The 24,408-nt window shown below is 38.1% G+C and overlaps 1 protein-coding gene across 1 annotated transcript in view; it reads right to left on the bottom strand.

The window, feature by feature from the left end:
• Positions 1-12,325, bottom strand: part of LOC136010049 (von Willebrand factor D and EGF domain-containing protein-like) — a 183,118-nt gene extending 170,793 nt beyond the window's left edge. The window contains 1 exon segment of the mRNA XM_065670656.1: positions 12,229-12,325. Coding sequence (XP_065526728.1) covers positions 12,229-12,325 — 97 coding nt within the window.
• Positions 12,326-24,408: the final 12,083 nt, after the last annotated feature.

Here is a 24,408-nt window from a genome sequence, read left to right as displayed (position 1 = left end):
TGTTCAACAAGCTATGCCTTGCAGTCATATTATATAATGATCGTGCAGGCAGGGAAAGTGACATCTTTCTGATGCACCCTTATGAAATGGGTTTGAAATAAGTTTTGATCTGTATGCCAGATATCTATGATAATAAAAATGAAATTCCACTTAATGGCTACTTTTTCCCTAGTTTTGCAACCTAGTTCTGGTTTGCTTCACTATCTTACCTCACTGAAAGCCCTAAGAGAAGCCATAACAGGATGGGAGTTTCTGGGAATATCAAACCAGAGTGTAAGGCAAAAAGGAAAATATGGGAAGATACATGTAAAGCTTCTTGATGGTAATCACATAGTGTAAGTGGCATGTTAATTCCAAGAGACTAATTTCACGCAGTGGCTGTCCTACAAATCCTTTTCTGCTGTTTGGTGCTGTTACTGCCAGATGACACGTTCCTTCACAGTTTCACTTGGGTTTCAAATGATCAATCACATGCTGATAAGTTTTCTGGGTCTTTATTTCTCAGTTCCCTGAATTATGGGCTAGTGGCAAAATCACCCTGATAAAATCTTCCAGATGCTTTATCTGTGTTTCAGAAACAAATAACTTGTTGGGTTCACTCTTGAACTCTCTCACAAAATACATCACTAGGGGCCATGAGAAATAAAAAGAGCTTAGTATTTAATCTGGAATGCTTATAAAATTATACAGTGTTTTTCACCTAATCTTTTAGAGGGGATTAGTTTTCAAAAAACAAGACAAATTATTTTTCTACAGACAACAGGTATTTCTTACTAATGAAAATGCCATTATAGAAGGCCCATTTCGAAAGAAAAAAAGGCTTGTGTGTAATTTCTTGCTCACATAATTGCATGCTGATACTGAAAAGACACTGTGATGTGAAATTTTACTCCAAGCTAAAATAAGATGCTTTCCCTAATGGTTTATTAACCTGTGTTAGAATACTAGCTAATACAGCAGTATGAATTTTAATTTTTCAGCTGGGCTTAAACAAAGCAGGAGTGATTTGGTTTTGGTAAAAACTCACTGCAATATCTTCAAGTTTTTAATTGTAGAAATATAGGTTATATTTTTTCTGAATTTGCTCCAGCTTTATTTGCAAATCTTGGAAAAAACATTGCATGTGGTGATGAGAAGTTTATCCAGGGATCAGTGAAAGAACAGCCTGCTCAGATAGAAAGAATATATTGGGATGTTTTGAGAGAAAAGAACAAAGCATGGCTGGAGTTCAGTGGGAATTCAGGAAGAATTTTTCTTCATTGCTCTTCTGTTCATTCTTAATGCTGACCAAATGCAAAGTTTCCCTGTGAATATACAACCAACGGTCAGTTTGACTTTTACTAAAACTGAGAAGTCAAGGAACCTCATTCACCAAAATACACATATTTCTGTATTTTTCCAGTGGCTTGTTTCCTGCCACAGGAGAGACCAGTGTGTTCCAGGAGTGTTTGGATATAGCCAGAGCTGAAATCTGCCTGTGCCCAGAAAAGCTACATGGTTAAAACTTCTGTCAGTGCACATTCATGCCTATTTTTCCATGCACTGTCTTGTCCTACTTCAGTCTAGGAAAAACTGACATTGTTTTCCCCTCCCTTCTTGAGTGTATATATTTTCTAACTAATGAAAAAGCTCAGGAAATATAACTGTTCTTCATATTGATTTTGCTTTTATATAGTGCCTTTTCCCCAAATGAATGCCAGAGTGCACTCTTAAAATCAAACTATATAGAACAATAATTTCTATCACAATGGAAAAACATGGCAGCAGCTTAATAGCGCACTTTAGTGCTAGACAACATTTTAGGAAATGAAGGTGGCTTTAAATAACAGGAGTAAGCTTACGGCTGTGAAGAAGTTATTAGATATTGTTATGGAGCAGGACCCAGAGCAGCTTTTCTCATCCCCAGCTGCCTGCACTGGAATGTTTGTGTGTAGGAGAAATGTCTCACTAGCCTCTTGTTCGAAACCTCTGATATCAGAGAATGGGTGTTCCCAGGCATATATAATCATAGAATCATAGAATAGTCAGGGTTGGAAAGGACCTTAAGATCATCTAGTTCCAACCCCCGTGCCATGGGCAGGGACACCTCACACTAAACCATCCCACACAAGGCTTCATCCAACCTGGCCTTGAACACCGCCAGGGATGGAGCATTCACAACCTCCCTGGGCAACCCATTCCAGTGCCTCACCACCCTAACAGGAAAGAACTTCTTTTTTATGTCCAATCTAAACTTCCCCTGTTGAAGTTTTAACCAGTTACCCCTTGTCCTATCACTATACTCCCTAATGTAGAGTCCCTTCCCAGCATCCCTGTAAGCCCCCTTCAGATACTGGAAGGCTGCTATGAGGTCTCCATGCAGCTTCTCTTCTCCAGGCTGAACAGCCCCAACTTTCTTAGCCTAAAAATCTAATATCTAAATATCTTACAGGCTGAAATACTATTTAAGCTACAAGGGCTCTTAAAATGCCAAATTTCAGTTCATGTAACAAATAGTGCAATTGCCCCCAGGCCTTCATGCAGAATTTATGCAAATATATCTCTGTTTAGATTTCTGCTCCGTGTCAGTGGGTACCTGCTGTCCCAGGCTTCAAGGCCCTCATCAGAGCCTCTCAAATTAAGGACTTCTTTCTCTTCAGTAAAATTATTATTTTTGTAAAGTTCACTTCATCTTGTTTTCTTTATGCAGAATATGCCCTCTCTTAAGCATAAAACAATAGAGATACAGGTTACTCAGTGGCTTTATTTTTACTGAAAAGGACCTTTGATTAGAAATAAGGTTGAAAATCAGTGTGTTAGAACATTGCTTCCTAAGCATAAATGAACATAAATCACTCCTTTCTGCACTGCTGAGGACTCCAAACAAGTGTAATTACTAATATAAAAATTTACTGCCCCTTTTATTTAGCCTGTTCATTCTTCTAAAAAATATATGCTTGGGTTAGAACTGTTCAAGAATTAAAAGTGTTTATTATTTTAAATGCTGTTAATGAAATTTTTATGGAAATGTACAAATTTGGAGAGGACCTGTCCTTTTTTTGGTGCAAGTTTCGCCTTAGGAAGGGAGGCATCTGGAGGCTCATAAACATGGGCATATGGTTTTGAACAAAAAAGCCCCCATGGATTGATCAATTGAATGATCAGTCAATCTACCTAACTCTATATTGGAATTGCTTTGGTTTTATTTTTTTATAAATAGCGAATATACATTATGCCATAGAATGAACGAACCTGCTGTCCATCACTGCTATTTACATGTGTACAGTAGATGAACACATGGGAGACTGACACTGGGACACTTATTCCAAGATGTATTTAATTACTAATAGAAAGTGAAACAGTTCAAAGAAGAGATCTAAAGATATTCTCTCCAGTATAATCGATAGACTAGTTCTGAGGGCATTAGTCTGTGACAGAAGAGATTGATCAAGCTCCACTATCCTAAAACACAACATCTTTCCTGTCAGAAGTGATTAACAAAATATCAGGCTATCATTTAGCACTTTGGGGTTTTCCTGGTTCTGTCTCAGTGGGAAAGTAAATTTTTAATTGTTTTCGATTGTTAAAGTAATCAGACAGGAAAAAACTTCCTCTGTGCATCAACAGCAGTTACTCAACCTGAAGTAAGTTATTTTTAGGAAGTCGTATAGTTTATAAACTGTTATGCAGATAATCATAGTGCAGAGTTGGGCTATAACAGCAGTGAGCCCCTGATGCAGTTCAAAGGCAAAAATCCCACTTAATGGATGGATTTGGGTGGTGTATTTTTTGTGACAATCAATCATGTTTTTTCTTGCAGCATTTCTGCAGCACTAATTTTAGTGATGATTACACGAACCAGTGATAACAGTGGAGGCCAAAATGATGTTTCCCATGCTTATGTACACATATGGCAATCTGTGCTGCCTTTTAAAGGATTGTAATGCGTTAGTTTTATAATCAATTTAGCCCCATTGAAAGCACCTTCAGTATTAATGTATGTTAAGGTTGCCAAAGGCATACCTTATCCCTGTGTGCTGACCAGCTGCAAGGTTTTAAATCTGGGAACCTTACAAAAGGGTCTTTCAGAAAGCCTGTGCTTCACTACCAAGGAAGGATTTCTCAGCAAACCTGATTTAAAGAAGCCAGAATAAAGTTGTCTGCATTAGAGGTCTTAAGAAACCAAAATCCAATACCACTGCAAAAAGTAGACTTTCAGAGACAGCTTGTTTTCCAGCTAATCATTGTACATACAAGTACTATTTAGCGTCTCTGCCACCAGCCTTTACTGAGTGGTAAAGCAGCTCCTTCCAGCAGTTTTTTGGCCATGCGAATACTTCTGTGCCAGGGTTCATTGGTTTCTGCACAAGGCTAACAAGGCACAGCTCACCATGTCCCCTCTCACATCCTGCTGGCACTTAATGAGGATGCTTGGTATTCTCAGGAGGCAATCTGCAAGCTCAGACCTAAGAGAGAAGATGAAATAGCTTTGAAACAGCAGATGGATAGTATTATCAGGAGTGTATTAATGAGAGAAAGTGTTTACACACCCGTGCAGACTGTAGGTAATAGCAAACAGAACAAGAAATATTAGTGGATAACAGACATTATGAAGCAGCAGGAAAAACTGTGGATGATTTTCATGACTAAGATATCAATTGAGAAAATATGAAAAAGAATAAGCAAACAAAGGGGGTTGGTAGTAGATTTATGATTTATATCAGAGTTATTTGTATTGCAAGGCAGCAATCATGTCAAGAGGAGAAAATAGTTATAAATTCCTCTGGGAAATGTGTAGCTTGTGCTGGGATCATTGTCTACAACTCAAATCCAACTATCCTGAAGTACATTAGTATCTTTAAGACTAATGCCCTCAAAAAAGCATACTCTAGGGACAGGGATTAAGTCAAACTTCAGCCCTCCATATCTGAGCATGAGTGCTCCCGTATGGCACTTGTCTTTGACTATGATAACTTAAGGATATACCAAATATTCACTCCTATGAGGTGTGTTGCAGTGGACAGGATCACACTGGTACTGTGCCAGGAGGTAAGCACTGGGCAGGCACAACTGAGTCCTGCCTGTCGCCGTTTCAGCATGTGCTGACACACCAGGTAAGACAGGTCATGTTCCTGCACAGGTACCCCCCTCAGGGAGTGGAGGATGAACAAAATTCATCTTTGCTCCAGACTGGAAATGCTATGAGCTACTCCAGCATTCCCACTGTAACTGTTCACAGTGGTTTACTAAGGATTTCTTTTACAGGATCTAATGGTATAACTAGTCCAGGCAAAGGACTGAAAATTGCTTGAAACTGGATGATTTCTATATTCAACAATTATGAGTGAGACTTTTGAAGGACATTATAGGAGACAAGAAGCGCAAATACTTCAGGAATGTTATAGGGTGTGGGTGGCTGAGTCCCAGCGGCACATACAAGACTTTGTTGGAGAAAAAAACAACTTCTGGGGTGGCTTCGTTTTCCTTTAAAAGGTTTCTTTTACCTTTATTTTTATTCTGCTTCATACATATTCAGAAAATGAAATGTCCACATATTTTAGCACTTAAAGAATGAGTACACTGGGGTAGGAAATAGCCTCCTCTTCATTTACCTTGTATTTCTTGCAAAAGAGAAACAAGGAACTAATTAGATTTCACCCTGTTTATGTCTTTGTTGCTATCTCTAATCTTAACATCTAATAAAAGAACAAAACAACTGGCTCTGTGAATTTTTATACTTTTTTGTCTCCAGCCCATTAAGAAACGAACAGAGCTGATGATAAGGTAGCCTGAGTGAATCAAAGTATCTATGCTGTCTTATTGAGGGAGGCTGAGTCACAGTCAGCTAATTTTATAGCATACCCATAGCTGATTCTAAAGTAAATAATTGGAGAAAAGGGATAAAGAAAAGTTTAAAAAATAATCTCTGAAAGGTGTTTGTGAATCTGCATGTTCTGGCAGCTGGACCAGTCAACAGATTACATATGACTAATGCAGTGAGGTTTAATAATGCTAATTCTAAAGAATTTATTAAGTTACGAATAACAAAACACTAACATAGCTATTAAATAAACTAGTGACTGAGTTTTACTTCCCTCTGTGTTTCATATAAGTCTGGAGAAAATCAATGAGATAAAAAATTTGCATGATAGTCAAACATCAGCAAAAGACAACTTTAAACAGAGATGAGAAGCAAGCAGGAGGTGATATAACACAAGCTCCTTCCTGTGAAGGAATTGTCTAGATGATATTCCAAGTCATTCTCCATATTTACTATTAAATGAATTATAGAGTTATTAATTCAGGAAATTCCGAGAATCCTTTTGTCTCTGTGTCATCTGGATTTTTTTCCATAGACCTTTTCTTTCTGAGACAAATTAAAAATAATCAGCCACTAAAAAAATTAAGAGCAAGTAAGACTGTGAGTCTGAGATGGGGAATGCCTTTTATTAGCATAAGGAGGAGGAAAAGTTGGGGTATCCACCAGTTTATGGAAAGTGCAAGAACTACTGAATTGATGAGGCATTATCAAGATACTTCATGAGGGATCATTTACTGAAATTGTCAACACACAAAGCTGTCAAGGGACAGTTGAGTTGTAAAATGCTCCAGCTACCACAGGAGAGGCAGTACATTATTGCAGTATGCAGATAAATTGCTATCGAGCTCATGGAAGGTGCATTGTGAACAAAATACGGGAATAAGATAAACTTGCTCTCAATCGATGAATTAATATAAAACCAGCAAAATGAGCAGAGCATACTACTACAATCCTTCAACTATATTAGGCAATCAATTTTTTTCTTTCAATATGTAGACTATTCCCTTGCGGCTCCCTGTGGATGCCATGCAGTGTGAACACAGCAATCAAAGTAATAGATGTCAGAATAATCAAAATAATATGTGTCAGAAAGAAGCAAATGAGTACATATATTCATTAAGTAAATCTCCTAAGAGCTTAACGCACCAAACTCTTTCCAGAAAAGCTGTACAAACAACTGCATGTGCTAACACATGGGTTTACTGGTGTTTCCAATTCAGATGAAAAAATATTCTTCAAACTAAACCACTTTTTTCAGATTTATAGAATCATAGAATCATAGAATGGTTTGGGCTGGAAAGGACCTTAAGATCACCAAGTTCTCACCCCCCTGCAATGGGCAGGGATGCCTTGCCCTAGACCAAGCCCAAGGCTCTGTCCAACCTGGCCTTGGACACTGACGGGGACTGAGCATTCACAACTTTCCTGGGCAACCCATTCCAGTGCCTCACCACCCTTACTTATACCCAACCTAAACTTCCCCTGTTTAAGTTTTAACCCGTTACCCCTTGTCCTATCACTACACTCCCTAATGAAGAGTTCCTCCCCCGCATACTTGTAGGCCCCCTTCAGGTACTGGAATGCTGCTATGAGGTCTCCACGCAGCCTTCTCTTCTCCAGGCTGAGCAGCCCCAACTTTCTCAGCCTGTCTTCATACGAGAGGTGCTCCAGGCCCTTGATCATCCTCGTGGCCCTCTGGTCTTGCCCCAACAGCTCTTCTACTGAGGGCAAAACACATAGTGTAGATGCCACAATGAAATTAATAAACATCATAACTGAAGGTAAAATACATTACTTTGAGGAAAACTTAAAAATCACGAAATGAGCAGTATATCCTGCCAACCAAGCATTAAGGACAATATCTATTCTTGTAGTGGATTGGGCATCAGCAACGTACAACACTAAACCTCCATCTGTGAGGTGACAAGAAAATTGCCTCATCCAGGAAGAAAGGAGCCAAAAAGTCAGAACAAACCTGCAACTGTCCAAAGAAACAGATTTGTAGATAAAATCAGACAAACCAATAATCTGGCTGCCTTGAGAAATTTTCCAAACTTTTCAAAGAGGTACAGCATAAATCAGTGAAAACTTAACAAGATGGTACTTCTCACAATATTCTCACCCTTTTGAAGCATCAAGCCTATGTCACAGAAAAAAAAGGGGGGGGTGGTGGTGGATATATTGTCATGAAAGAACCATTTCCAAAGCCAGAAATATCTTATTAGGCTACAGAAGTGGTCTAGGAAGAAGGAGCAAACAGAAATGAAATTCTGTCCCTAGTGAAGTTAGTGCAGGATAGACTTTTCCTTCTTTTCTTCAGTTATATTTTTATGATGAAGAAGGTGTAACATCTTGGAAATGAATGGATCCTTACCTGATTGAAACCAAAATGTGAGATTGCTCATCTAAAATACAAATAATCTAAATCCCACCAGGAATACCTTGTGTCCACTTGAGTCTGTGTGTGTAGTTGTTTGACTTCAGAGTTTACAGGGAAGATGGAGAAAGATTCAGCATTTTTATTACACTCTTATTTACTATATTGGCTTTTGTTCCAGTTATGAGTTGTACTGTAGTTACTGGGTCTGGATTGTGAGCCATGAGGTCTCAGTACAGATCTCAGCTCCATCAAAGCATTTTCTGCATGACCTTGAGCCACTTCACATCTCCGTCCCATCAGTAAAACAGAATGATGATGCTTCCTCTCTGAAGCAATTTGTCTTGTCAATTTAGGAGCAAACAGTGATTTGTGTTGACTACTTGCAGCAACTATCGATTGCAAAAGAGGTTAGATGTATACAATACTTCTTCAGATTTGGCATTTGGAGACAAAATAACTTTGAAGAACTGGACCTTTAAAGCAAGTATTTTGGCCATGAATATCCTTTATATACTGTTAAGAACAGTGTCTAAGAAAAGGATCCTCAATTTGGTACAGCACAGAGTAATAAATAGCTGTTAAGGAGTTTAAAAAGGACAACAGTGTACACACTGGGCAGGTCAACTGGAAATAGGCAGATCCTTGAGAGATGCAGTAGAAAGGTAGCATTCTCACACCAAACATATTTTGTAAGCTGTATAACTTTGAAAACAATAATTATTTTTCATCAGAAGATTTAAAGGCAAATGCTAAAAATTATTTCACTACTACATTTCAAAGTCCAAAAATCCAGTACTGACATACTGATACTGCTCAGGAAAATCACAGATATACCCAGTTCTCTCACCTGCAGGCTGCAACAGCTGCCCACCTCTGCCTTCCTTATGAAAGAACTATCCCTGCAGTTCATAACCCTGTTGTCTTTAAGATAAAAAGGAGTGGAACAAAAAAGTTATCAGAAAACAGAAATAATTGTACAACCCTGATATTAGCTTTGCTTTGACAGCACAAAATCAGATGACATCAGACTTCACTTGTTGTTCAAACAATATAAACTGGTTTAATTCCAGACAATGAGGCCAGCGGAGTTACTTGATTTTGACAAAAATGTAAATAAGAGGGAAATAAAATATTAACCTGTAAACAGCTTTTGATAATTAAAGACAATACTGGGAGAGAAACATGTCATAAAAGTTGTGCTTCTCCCTTTGGGAGCTGTTACTGCTTACTTGCCATAGCCAGGGAGTGTTGGTTTTACTTCTGTAAGAAAGCATCCAGCATGGTATTCTTTGTTAGCACAGTGCTATAAACAACTCTTGTACTTTCCACAGAACAAAGATGTGGAGCCAGCATAACCCCAGTGTGATTTCTAAAGACACAGGGATCTCTGTGACACAACCCAAACCCAAGAGCCTGATCCCTGCAAGCTGTTTCCAGACCAGATACCCTGGGGCTTCCCTGTGCGGGTGCTTGCACACCTCCTGTGCTTGGGGACCCAGAGGGTGACAGGAGTCCTGGGATGCCAGGGGGTTCCTGGGGACATGAGTGTCATGTCTGAGGTCTGACCAAGGGAGGGCTTGTTGTCAGTTGTAGAGATATGATGCAGGGAAGTGGGAAAGGTCCTCAATTACTCTTTTTGAAATACTCATGGGTAAATGTTTTCTCAGCTCCAGTAGATTTTTGCTTAAGGCATGGACATTCTAAAGCATTCAGATTTTTCAGCAGAAGCTCTGATTAAGATCATGGGTTGCTTGTGGGTAGCACAAGCAGACAAAAGAGATTACATAGTGAAAGGAAGAGCAGGATTTATAAAATTACAAGATACATTGAATAATTTTTGCCATGCTAGACTATTCTCTTACTTTTTTTAGTCAAAGTAGACCATTTGGATTGTTTGAGAACAAACTGTCTTTTCCTGCTGGCTGTAGGCACCTAGTCTTCCCCTCACACCATCTTTTCCACCTCAGGATATGCTCAAATTTTTTCTTATGTGTTTCAGATTTGAGGAAAATCCAGTGGAGTGAACGTGCAAACAATTAATTATATCTCATTTTACTATATATGTAACACCTTACAGTGAAGCTCCAGTGGATTTCATGAGCTCCAAGGGAGCCTGGTGCCTTCTCAGGAAGCTCATATCCCAATGAAAAGCTTTTTTAATTGTATGCAGTGAAAAGACTCCAGAGGAGATGGGGAGCAATTCCATTTTGAAGGTGATGTTTCAAGCAACTATCTTTTTTAAGATAAACACTTTTGTCTAAAATGCCTCTGTAAAAAAATCTATTGTCTTTTTCTTTTGATTGACTCTTACAGAAATTCATCTGAGAAAAGTCTGACAAGCTCTGTGTTGTTTCAGCCCTCCCACATCTATGATTCACTGAGTTGTTTTTGTCCCTGATACTTTACTTTATCTTCTATGAGACAGCAGCTACAGACATTACTGGTAACACTTTCATGTTTCTCAGTCACAGGAAATAATGTAAAACCCCCAAATAATGAGAATACCCTCTGTCATTGGGAGCTTCGTTCCCTCAAATGAGACTGCAGAAGATTATAAATTTCGTCCTTGGTCTTTAAAGGATTTTCTCATCTTCTCCTTCTTAATAAAGCATCTGCAAAAAGCTGTATGGTCAGATGTTCCTTATTCATGGTTAAATTCTTATGGGATTAGTAGGTTTGTTAAGAGTATAAAAGTAAACAGCATATGGCTCTATTCATAACTTTATAATGTCACAACACAATCTGTCAGAATTTAAACTTTATTTGAATGGTTTCATTTACTTCAAGTTCACATTATAAAAAAAAAAAAAAAATTAAAAACACCAAACAAAACCCCAGCCTTATGAATCCTTTTGCATCACCTAAGAAACAACAAGCTGTTTCTTAATTCTTGTTTTGTGTTCCCATCTTAATAAGAATGTCTATGCATAGTACATTCGGGAACAAAAATACAGTGGAAAGTACAGTTACTTAGTTACTAGGAGTTAAAAGGTCATTTCCCCTTGATGAAAAGCTTGTTCTATCAGATAAGTAGCTGCTGCACTCCCTAAAACTGGCAAACCTTCAAAAGGTTTGGGAAATTAAAGGTATTGTTTGAGGATAAAGTCGGCAGGTCATTTGCTTTGTGTTTAGTTCTGAAAAACTTCCTAGATGACCCTTTGATACTGAAGTGAAGAGCGCTTTAAATTGTTTTATCTTCATAGAGCTAATGAGTGCCGGCTGACAACCACTTTTAAGACTCTAGGAAACTCCACTGGAATTAAATTTTGTGAAATATTGCAATGTATTGCCATTAAAGAGAGAGTGCCTCCACAGAGTTTGCAAGAGCTGTATCCATAATCACTCACAGCACTGTTCTCGGGTCCCACTGCTTTTCTCATGTTTTCTTTTTTGTTTGCTATTAAGTCTGTTTTTACTGGTTGAAAAATGTCGCTTATTTTACTAGTTTACTAATGATTTTCAATGTATTCCTTCAGTAGATTAATAAAGCTGTATAAACAAGCTACATACGTAAAATCTATGTCCTCTTTGAACTCTATGCTAGACTGAAATAAGCCTTCCATTTAATGTGTACAGTAGTAGAAAAATTATTTATGAACTTTTTATTGCCAGAGACTGTATAGCTGTGTAATATTATATGTGTAATTAACTAATCTATAATATCGCTGTGATATACCATGCATATACTTATTTCCTTAGAGGAATAGATTCTTAAAGTTTTTTCTCCTTTTATGCTTCATTTTGTATATCCCATTTTTTGGAAAATCTTATGAGTAATTTCTTTATTAAAAAAAAGGAAAAAAATCCACTAATGGACAATAATCACTGTGTGCTGTAAGCATGCTTGGTTATCACTGTGACCTTCTTCATTACCTTAGCTGTTTAACATTGCTTCCATTTTATATTGGAGACTCTTTCTAATAATAGCCCTCTATCCCTCTAACCCACTTGCAGAAGTTAATGTATACAAGATCATCTCAGTTTAAAATACACATGAGCTCTATCCTGCAAATAACTATCAAATAATTAAAAAGTACAAAAACCTTACCTAAGGGAGCTGACTCAGTGCTAATGGCCAACAATAAAATCCAACAGAGGTAAGCAACAAGTTGGAGGTGTTGATGGAAAGGAAAGGGCTGCTGCATAGTGTCCAGGATAGGTTTTATCCATGCATCTGATGCTGCTTAGAAGTTAACTTTTGAAGTACTAAACTTTGCAGGAGAAGCCATCAGCCTGCCCACCCCCTCATTTTTTATTATTTTTTTTAATTTATTAATTTTTTTTTACTTTCTTTCTTTCGTTCTTTTCAATCCACTTTCTTGGAGGGGGTTTAATGTGTCATTAATCCCACAATTCCAAGACGGAAGTCCTCCAGCTATACACAAACCACATTCGTTCGTCCTGTGTCCCCCGCCCCAGCCAAGTCCGCCATCCGCCAAGCAGATCAGCGGAGAGCATGCGTCTTTACAGCTGCTCTGGCTGCAGCTGCTCTGATTTGCACACCGGTAACACACCTACGCGCCCACGCAGAGGACATCATGTACCCTCAGTGTAAGTGGTTGGAAAAGGTGTGAGAGAAATTAGGCTGCTAAACCAGGCATGCCTGCTCATGGGGATTTTAAAGCAGTCAACACTAACTTTGGAATATTGCAGGCATATCTGACATGTTTACATGAGAGGGGTTTAAAAAATTTTAAAATATAAGCTTGCAAATTGTTTTTTGCATCAGATTCCTGGAGGTTACACGCATGCAAAATTGATACAGAAGTGGTCTGTGCAGGGCAAACAGCACCTGAAGGTTTGTATCTTGGGTCACTGTCTGGTGTTTCAGAGAACAGTTCTTAGCTGCTGGAATAAAGTGCAGCAGCATTTGCTCTGCCAACCCACCCTGAAAATGAGATGTATGTTTCAGAAGGTTGGCTCACCAGCAATAGTAACATAAATAGAAAACAAAAGGTAGCAGCAGTGAAAGAATTCAATCGCTCACATTGCTCAATCACATTTTTCAAATGTTTAGTCTCATTAGGAAATGTACTGTTGCTACCACGTCGTCCTTTGTGCTGCTTCTAGTAGATGTGAACATTGTTTATTGTCTGACAATGCTTATTGCCAGCTTAATGCACAATATGAAGAATTTGCTATTAAATCATATGCTATAGTCTGATATTCATGGCATTTTATTTGGAAATTATTGTATCCCCACTGACTGTTCAGTGTTTTCTATAGCTGCCAGCACTTCTTTTCTTTGACTTGTCAAGTTTGATTATTTTGTGTTTGGTTGTTTAAGTGAGGATATTGTGAATTATCTGATAATGGTGTAATACACAAGGCTGTAAACATCCCATGCAAATCACTGTGAGGAATATTTCATCTCAAAGCATAAACAAAGCTATTAAAAATATTTTGCAGTACAGCCAAGGAGTTTCAAATGTTGCTCATTTGGCATAACTACATCCCTTGAGGAGTTATACCACCGGATTCCTTGAGGGACATGTAGGTTGTTTAAGAAGAAACTTCTAAAACTTTTTTCTTGATTTTGATTTTAGGGTTCGATGTTGTAAAATCACTTCTTTCAGTAGTCTCATTAGATTAGCTGTTTCACAGGCCTGACTTGTAGCCCTTTGAGAGTCTTTGGGAGCCTTTCCATTGATTTTACTGATGTTTAGATTACATTCTTTCAAAATCATTAAGACTCCAAGCCCAGTATTTCTGAAATATTTTTTTTCCTAAGAGATCTCCATCCATTTCTTGGGTACAAATGTATGACAAATGACAAAATTCCAGTTTATTTTAAACAGGACACGATTTCTACCTTTACATGGCTTTCTCCATTAATGCTCAGTTAATTACACACTGGTAGGGGCCTAGTCTTCTTTGACTTCTTTTTTAAGTTTTAGCCTAAAAGGTGGGTGTAACTTTAACGTTTAACATAAAGAAGACTGAAATCTGCTGTGGCTTGAAATTTATACTTACCAAAATATTGGCAACCAAAGCCAATATATAACATAGGAGAACTTTCCACAAACAATCCAGCTTTGTTGGTCTTTTGGATACTGAAAGCGTAAGTAACCAGGCAAAAAAATGTAAGTGGAAGGTGTTTACGGCAGCAGGAGAACAGGGACAATTCTATCGATTTGCTTATTCCCTTACCTATTGCCTCTCTAAGCAGGTTGTAATCGTGGGAATCTTTTGAAGGTGGTTACTGCTGGTAAAGATAAAATGAAGCTTCCTATCATCTCAGCCAAAGAGTTTCCCTGGGTTGGATATGGCTCCCTTCATACCGGGAAGACAAACAGCTCCAGGTCAGACAACAAGGTGCAAATATTCCCCAATTCCTGATATTCTCCAAGCCTAAGGCAAGACCTTACTGATGTCAGAAAAACAGTGAACAATACCTTCTTTAAACACTTTAACTTTAAACTTTGACTTTAAACAATTATCTTCACTGTACAAAAAGACAACACAACACTGAAGGCCTGACACCAGTCCATCTTGTATTAAATTAATTTTCAACGGTAGGGATGGATATGGTGGGTCAAAACAAGTCAAAAGGCAACAGCTGGAAGTTGGCAGCAGCATTTCAGACCAAAAATTGGCCAAAAATTGTCTGATGGATATGCGTGTTAGGTATTCAGAGCTCTTCACTTTATAAGAAACAATGTTTGCATGAAATATCCTACTTGGCAAATTGGTGCTGCAATGCTGGTGATGGGCTGGAGAAGCTGTGCTGACTCGGGGTGGAGAGGAATGGGCAGCCCAGGCGGAAGTGACCAGATGTAGGAGGAAGGCTGTGAGAAGAGTGTTAAGAACCACAATCTTTGCTTTTTACTTCAGATGCAGAACCAAACCTCAGGATGTGGCTGTATGATAACATGATGATGAAAATGAAAGTACCTTGAGGCCTCCAAAGACTTGACTTTTTGACACTTTGTTCCAAGTATGAAATGCTCAGGCTTCTGAGTCAGTGTAGGAGGTTTAAGAGTTGCATGCAGAAGTCCTGGGATATAGTGAAGTTTTGAGGGATGAATCCATTACTCAGGTATCTTCTGAAGGCAATGTGGAAGTGTTCATCTACCTTGATGTCCCAAGGCAGGAGTAAGGTATACCCTGTTTCTCTTCTTTCCTTTTGCACTTCAGCCAGCAAGAAGTTGTACAATCTTTTTAAGCTCTGACACGCTCATTAGAAACTGATCTAAAAATGACAGTCCAGGTTTATTTCCTTCTGCTTTCTCTGAGGAATACCCTTGCTATGAGGTTGTCCCTTGGAGTGCCTTTCTAAATAGGGAAGAGATTTATTATTCACGGATGACATGGAGAGCATGACCCTGCCCGTACACACATTTTCCTAGTAGTACAGAGTCCTTCAGAGGGAAAAGATGTCTTCACTAAATAGTATAAAATTTTACGAGTCTGAGTGTACACATTTGTATGTGCCAAAACTCTCCCCTGTGCTTTTTTTTTTTTTCCCCCTTGTTTCTTCTGATCGAAAATAACTTGCCAGGTCCAGTGACAAGGAATAAACATGCCGTGCTCCCAGGGCAGTCCCTTCTCTGCTGATATGGAGTAGCTGTGTCCACATCTAGCACTACTTTCTGCAGATTCCCAGAAGGTGGGAAGGTTGGTATAATGGATTTTAGCTGAGTCCCAGGCATCGCACATAAGGATTTTCTTAAAAGGGTTGCGAAGGAGTTCAGGCTTGGGATTCTTTCTCTCTGCTGTTGGCTTTTATTTGTTTTTTAGTCATCTCTGTCCACATATTTTAGAGACATGCCAAACACACTTACTATAATCAAAGTGTGTTTATATTCATACACCTTGTTAGCCCAAACAGCTACTCTATTTTACAACTCTTATTTCAAGACTACTCAGCTGAGTGACATTAAATGGGAGAACTTCATCTCAGTTTATGCCTAGTTTGGGGAAATAAACAGTGGTCACACACTTATTAGAGTTTGTTTTTTCCTCTGTTTTGTGTTCCAGTGTACAGAACACAGCATTTCTGTTTCTTCATAAAAAAATATGAGAAATACACATGCCTGCAGGGCTATGAACTTATCGGAATCACAGAGACATGGTGGGACGGCTCCTGTGACTGGAGTGATAGAATGGAAGGATACATGCTCTTCAGGAAGGACAGGCAGGGAAGACAAGGAGGGGGTGTGTCTCCCTATGTCAGTGACCATCTGGAGTGCATGGAGCTTTACCTGGGGATAGATGAGGAACTGACTGAGAGCTTACGAGTTTACTACAGTATCACCTGTCCTTGCTCTCCTTTTAATCCTGACTCATTCCTTATACTAAAGCATAGTCACCCCAGCTCTAGGAGAATGGAGAGTGATTGTACATCCAGTTATTTAGTGTGTTTATTTTTCAGGTTTTAATTCCCTTGCAGGAGAACTCTGATGGCTTTCAGTGTATCAGCTCTCATTAGCCAGTGAGTCTAATAATGGGCATTCAAACTCTGAAGCAGAGATTAAGTGAAGAAACCTATTTATTATCTCCAGGTTTTTTAAGGGTATATAGAGCATGAGTGCTTTGCTCTGAGACAGTCTTAGTGAACCTACTAGTGAAATTAGATCAGTTCCTTGTAATTATGCTGTCCTTGGTATGGCTGAAAGTTGGTTGTGACCCCTGACCTGATGTGGTGCACCCACAGCTTTGGGTATGCAGGGGAGTGAATACCTGTTTTGCTCTCCTGACTGTTTTGCCATGTGTGTTGCCCTGCCCTTCCGAACTTTAGCTGTGTGGAGCGTGCCTTACTAAATTTGCAGCATGAACCATCCATGCCATTCTCAGGTGGAAACCTCTGCCAAGGTAGGTAAGCTATATGTGAGCCAAGCACCCTGTGAGACTCATGTGTGCTGGTGCATGATCATGACTGACGTGTGCATTCTTCATACAAGTTCCTGTCTTTGTCGGAAAACAGCAAACTATCACAGAGATGCCAATATAAACCACATCTGTAATTCACTTCTTCTCCAGAGTGCCCCAAGACATGTTTAAGAGAATGGTTGTCATTGCTCAGCAGCTCAAAACCAAAAATTACTTTTCTATGTGAAGAGAGTGACAATTAGCAAACAATAATAAAAAGATGACACCGATGTCCAGACAGTGTATACTGGAACTGGCTGGAGATTTCTCATCTGAATCCATTTTTAGAAAAATATATGTTCTCCATAAAATCAGTAAGAAGGAGATAATTTTTTTTTAGAAATCTTTTTTGTCCTGAGATCCTTTAATTTTTTGTGAGGTGCCTTGGTGCCTGAATCAGTCATGGTCCTGTGTTCCACAAGAAACTGCTTCGGCTTCTGTGAATATAATTTATTGTACAACCTGGGTAAAATGGATTACTTGATTTTAAAAAAAGCCCTGCATTTTGACTGTTCTACTGCAAAATTAATTTTAGTAAGTATGAAAGTATCAAAATGCTCTAATGGAGCGCAAATTGTCAAAACACACAGAAAGTGTCAAAAAGTGTCATATTGGTGGATTAGTCCAATAAGAGAGGATAGGGAAAAGGGAATGGACTTTTTCTGGAAAACTTCTTTGCTTGTTCTCCTAAGTCTTGGCTTATCTTGATTGGATAGTAAAAAGAAAGAGTAAGAAACCATAGCCTTGATTTTGGACACATAAACCTAATATAAAAATCACTATTGCCAAGAAAAAATGCAGACTGAATTTTCTCACATAGCCTGGATTTTGGACACATAAACCTAATATAAAAATCACTATTGCCAAGAAAAAATGCAGACTGAATTTTCTCATTGAGTTAGCTTTCCATTTAGGAAGCAGTTTCCTTTGAAATGACAGCAAAAAGGTATGTCACGGGGTATTGGCAGTGGAAAGGTAAGAAGTGGAAAGGTGTTACTCCTACTTTGAATCATTCATTCAGTATTTTTCTGGAACTTTTCTTTTTGAAGAAATGAAAATTGTAAAGGGCAATAAATGCAGTGTCAGTTCTTGCCCAGATCTTCCAGTCAGGAGTAATAATGAGAATCAAAGCAAAACCACCAAGTTTAATGACAAAAGGTGGGAATTTGGCTGGGATTAAAAACAGTGTATAACCAGCATTAAAACTGACTATCCATGTATCTGACATTTCTTCTTTCATCCTCCTTCTCCTACTTGTCTATTACAATTTGATCTTGCAAGCGAGTCTACGTGAGCAGGTATCATGGTCAGAGAAAGCTGTATTACTGCAAGTGGCCTAGGCAAGGCACTCTCGAATGAACCTGATAGTTGCTTCTGCTTCTTCAACACAGATATTGCCTCTTCAAGGCTTTTGGATTGCTGAACAAGCAAGGGGTGTTAGAAGTAAATAAAAAACCACAATAGCTGTACCGAAAATCCGATATAAATGGTACCAAAATGTAAAATATGGTTAACTAGTGGATGAACTAAAATAAGTGTCAGACAAAAGCAAGTGATACAGCATAGATCACTGCCTTAATTTGATTCAATTGCCTTTCTGCATTCATTCAAGAAAGAAAAATATTACAAATATTATTTTTTTTCAGAGATGACAGGTTAATCTAAGATTAATGCGGCATTTATAACTGTCAGATTAACTCTAAAGATCAGTTTTAAGAGACAGGCATTCCTGCAGATTTAATAAGGACAGTTAGATTGCCCCATAGGATGCTCCACATAGTATATAATTTTAGGGTCTTTGATAAATTCCCTGGGGAAACCTCACCACATCACTGTAAAGGAAGCAGAGGCAAAAAACAAACCCTTATTTTTTTTATTTTTAGTTTTAAAATTCCCCCTTTCCTTCCCGCCAATAGGAAACGAGTTTTAACAGTTTTGTTAAAACATTTGCAGTGGATCAAAGAAGAATTTTATTTCAAGTTCCCAGTAACATATGTTTCACTCTATAATCTTATCACAGAGTATGTAGCTTTGAAGCAGACAGAGATTTATTCTGAAACATTTTTCTTTCATCTCTTTACAGTTCTGTTGATGATTTTAAATGTTTGTGCTATTGGTACTTACATACAGTAAATGATAAATGATATATTACAACAACAACACCATGAAGCTGAATTGCTTTTTTTAGTGAACTTAGTGAATTTACTGCCTTGAAAGGTAACAGATTGATAGTACTAGTGAATTAAATCCTCTTTATCCCCAGAACAAATATAATGTGGGCGTAGCAAATGTTTTCCAGACCTATAAATCAGCCATGGCACCTCAACTATCATCCACAGGGACCTGCTGTTCCCTGTGTTTCTCATTTGCTCCCCCCCCCCCCAAAATTATTCCTCTAGGGATACAGATTACATAAATTTCAAAAACAGAAGGGTAGCGGTACATCACATGAACTTCTCTTTTCTGTATTAAACAATAATTATCACTTATTTATACAAGAAAAGGTATGTGGGAATATCATGTGTTGGCGGTTAGTGGTGCCTTGGACAATGGAACAGGAGCTGTGTGAAATACAGGCCATAAACAGTGAGCTTCCAGTCATGGATGGGACACTCTACCTCTTAGAGAAACTCTTCTTTCAAAATCTCAGCTTTTTTTACTGCTAATATTGTCATAAATCCTCTAAGTACCTGCTGGCTTTAGCCCACCATAAAAATAACTGAAACTAGAGAAATGTTGGAAATACACAGTTGGATTATCTCAGATATATTTACTCCATTCTCTCAGTGGATTTATACACATCACCGCGTGGGAAAAGCAAGTTTCCAACAGAGATCAGAAAGACCTCACAGGAGTTACAGGCTAATTTATAGCCAGTCCAGTAATTTATTATTATTCAGTATTCTCAACCAGACATTTTGCAAATTCCAGGTTTTCATCTTTTGAGATGGGCAAAAATCAAGTAATTACTGAATTTTTCTGAAGAACAATGGAGGAAAAAGCAGGTGTGAAATAAAAACAGAAGCACTTCGAACACATTATTTCAGCTCTTATAAGTAACAGTTGTCTCATAAATTCATCCCTTGTGAAAAGATCACATGGAATACTAACCTTTGAAAACCTAGTAATATAAAATTAATAGAATACTACTTATTGCTACAGACTAGTAACATTTTAGAGGCAATGAAGGTTCTAGAATAGGTTTTATTTTGTGCAGGGTTTTTTTTTTCACATAAACTGGAATCATAACTCTGCAAGCCTGTTTAGCTTTCTGGGAAGTAGGTAATGGGATGCTCTTTTATATACATAATCTATAAATAGACTTCTTGGGCTATTTTTTTAATGCTTTTTTTCTTTTGGCCCAACTTTTTTGTCATCATCCATTTCAAGAAACGTGGATATTTTTATGACTTTACTTTGGATTAGTTGTTCTTAGGCCCTTTTTAAAGGGACATTTCGCCTTCAGTAGAACAGCCCTTGGCTTCTGGTGTTCATAAAATTCAGATCTTGCCTGCAGTCAGTTATTCTCATTGTTCCCTTCTGCTGTTGCTTTTTTATCCTTTCAGTTTTGCTGGCAACCTGAGATTTGCTGTTGAGCACCCAACAATTCTGCAATCACTGCTTCTTGAGGTTTTTGAAAACAACACAAATGCAGCAGAGAAAATATTTCATTTTCTAGTTTTATTTTTTAACTTGACACAAACTGATGCAATGCGGGTATTCTAAATTAGTCTATCACAGCAAATCTCATACAAGTGTTATTATATCTATTTATATAAACCCCAGAAAAACATTTTTGCTTTGTTAGGGACTGTAATCACATTTACCTGTTTGGGTTTTAGAGCATCAGTGTCACATGATAGGTTTTACACGGCTGACTGCCTATTAATTGAATACTCTAATTCAACCTCTAATTCTACCTTTTAATGGTTGAAACCCATTAAAGCAGTTATTTCTCTAATAGCTGTGTAGAAAAGGTGATGTTGTTGTTTCATCCTGAATAATTCTTCTTCTCATCCTCTGACTAATCAGCCTGATGGGCTTGCCAGGCTCTTTCATTTTGAGTTCAGTGCCAGAGCAGCACAAAGCATTTTTTCAGAATTGTGCTTGCAATGAAAGTAAGACAGATTTGCTCTGTGTACATTATCCACAATAAAACATTCCTCTGTTTTCCGTTAGCATATACAATTAGTCTAATACTATTAATTAGCATAAACAATAGGCTACAAGTCTCTTGTCAACATTCAATATACTTCAGAAAATTTGTGCCAAACCCTTTGTCTACCCATCTGGGCAGACTGAATGAAGCTAAATATGTTTGCACAGGAGCAAGGAAAGACTTTTTTTCCCCATCATGCAGAGAGCTTTGTAAAACTCTTGTGCAAGTTGAAACACACTAGGTTGCAGGATGCTTTCCCTCTTCAGCTATGAAAAAAAGAAGCAGGCATTTGCACCTGCCGAATTTGCTTTTGACTTCCATGCTGCGAACCTGTTATCACTGCAGGCGATGGCAGTTTAGTGAAGAGTTAACTCAGTAAGTAGCATTAAAAGACATGTTGCTTATGATAAATTTTGTTATGCGCATAGTAGAACTGACCAAATATCAGTGGCTAAATTATGACTAAATACCAGTGGTTAAGTTTTCAAGGCACCTGATTTTATAACTCTATCTAAATGTTCTTTGCTCCTTTTTAGGTTCTCTAATGTATTGGAATTTGTCCATTTTTAAAAATTATTCAGTAATATGTCAGCTTACATTGTTGCTTGGCTTAAAGTTAAATGCAATAAATATTTTGTTAAACAATTGACCTAAGACTAAAGTCATCCATCATCAAGTAGCAGGTTTTGTTTGTTTCCAAAATTGTTTGTCCTAGTTCTGCCTAGGATAGAGTTAATTTTCTTCTGAGTAGGTGGTACAGTGCTGTGTTTTGGGTTTTGTATGAGCATAATGTTGATAACACACCAATGTTTTTAGCTGTTGCTAAGTAATGCTTATTCTGATCAAGGACTTTTTAGTCTCTCATGCTCTGCCAGTGAGGAGGGGCGCAAGAAGCCAGGAGGGAGCAGAGACAGGACACCTGACCCAAACTAGTCATGCTCAGTATAGAAACTGGGGAGGAGTTGGCTGGGAGCTGCCGGTTGCTGCTTGGGGACGGGCTGGGCATTAGTCAGCAGGTGGTGAGCAATTTATTGTGCCTCACTTGGGTCTCCTGTGTTTTATTACTATCTTTTTCATTTTTCATTATTATTAATATTAATATTAATATTAATATTGATATTATTATTTCAATTATGAAACTGTTATTTTAACCTGCATGTTTTACCTTTTCTAATTCTCTCTGTCCCACCAGCAGGGGTAGGGGAGCAAGGGAGTGGCTGCATGGTATTTAGTTGCTGGCTGGGGTTAAATCACAACATTGTTTCAGTGCAATTTCCTTTGACGATACATCTTAAACCTGTAACATTCAAAAGCGTTACACAGCGCTGAATCTACTATATGTGTTTAAATGTAGACTAAATACCTGTATGAAAACCAAGAGCTTACACAGACCTTTTACAGCATTTTTGAGTGTATAATGGACATAAATTATTTAAGACATAAGCCAACTACTGTTCAGTTGAAGAAGAAACTTCTGTTATTCCCCCAGTGCTCATTATCAAGTTTGCTGAACTTTCCTCAGGAGCAGCTGGTGCTGGGCCATGCTCCACAAAATGGGCAACAATGTGCCTTGTTGCATTGCAAATAAATCTCTCAAGTTTAGAGTGGGTCAAAGAGCAGAAATTGGTTGTTTCATGGTGTAGGAACTGTTGCATTAGCCATGTTTTCAGCCTTTGGATAAAAAAACCCAGAAAACATTACTGCCCCTGACTAAGGATCCTGGCCCTAAAGAGCTGTGCACTAGGTGCTGGGGATGAACAAATGAGGAATACAGCAAATCAGTGATACAAAGAAAATTCTGCAGCCATTTTGGGAAGGTACAGCCCATTTTGTAGCATGACTCATTAAATCTAAGAATCTAATTCCTATTATATTACCCTTCTTCAATTGAAAAAAAAATTACTTAAATTTTTTGAAAGGTGAATGGATTTGTAGGGCGTTCAGTTTCACAAGCTCACAGACACATGAGAGTCCCTGTGGTTCAATTAATTAAACAAAAAATGGAAAAACCTTTGGGTATGTTCTGGGTTTCTCTAAGTTTTAAAACTGAGGTGAGTAAAATAGTACCAAAGACAGTGAAATTTTGAAGTTTTTTTGTGAAAGTTCTTGAGAATTTTCCAGATTCAGTAAGTTTTCCAGACGAAATACGAACACCATTTTAAAACAAGTTTTTTCTAAGACTGCCTTGTCAAAACAGAGTCCAGGTATATCTGGAAAAAAACTTGAGATTTTGTCCTAAAAGAGCAGTATGGATCCATATTCTCTTGCCTAAATCCCACTAACAGTGCTACCAGGACATGATAGAGCAGAGATATGACTCCAGAGAAATATATGACTTTCAGCTCCATGGATGCGTGTACAGACAGCTTCAAGCCTTTCATGAGATTTACTATTATTTTGTAAGGTGAAGACAAGATATACACGATATCTGATACAGTAGCAGAAGATCCAACAGCATGTCAAGAGCAGTGAGTAAAGGCATTGGCCACGCAAAAAAACTCATCAGGAATTTCTGGAACACCAGCAGCTTTTCAGCAATGCTTGCAAATCACAAATGTCACATTGTGATAGACTTCAAATAATTAAAAATGGCTAAATATGCTGCTTGTAAATGGGCTTGTTGAAAACTTTGATCATAGACAGAAAGGAATTCTTTTAAAAACCTACTGTTAACAGTAGGTAAAAAGTTAATGAGAAACATGTAAATAATTAATTCTTCCTCTAGAGCCAGGAAAGATTTGTTGTTGCTGCTAATGGACTCACGATATAGGTTGTGTTGTCTTTTCTGAAGTAAGCAGAAAATAATTTATTGCACCAATAGCTTTATTAGTGTCTGTATTCCCAGTAAAGAATATTTCCTGGGTTAACTAAAGCAGCTTGCCTTGTTGATGTACACAGGATGGCAGGGCTAAATTGACACTTCAAAATAAGCAGCATACTTCAGATCAAAAAAACATTGAAGGAAAATATTCAAAAAAAGTCTGGCACTTTGTATTTGCAAGAAAGCAACTGCAAAGCACACAGAACTAGTTGAGATGATCCAATTGTAACACCACATTAAAGCATGTCGCCTTTGTCCATGTGATGCCCTTTGAAGCGGTATCGTCAGGAGAAGTAATACCCTTCCTTTACTTACACATGTAGAGTATGCAGAGTCATCACAGCTTGATGTCACTCAGGTCAAAAATACTTACATGA

The sequence above is a fragment of the Lathamus discolor genome, chromosome 3, assembly GCF_037157495.1.
Source record: "Lathamus discolor isolate bLatDis1 chromosome 3, bLatDis1.hap1, whole genome shotgun sequence".
NCBI classification, from domain to species: domain Eukaryota; kingdom Metazoa; phylum Chordata; class Aves; order Psittaciformes; family Psittacidae; genus Lathamus; species Lathamus discolor.
The sequence above is the reverse complement of the archived record's forward strand: the minus strand, read 5'-3'. Positions and strand labels throughout refer to the sequence as shown.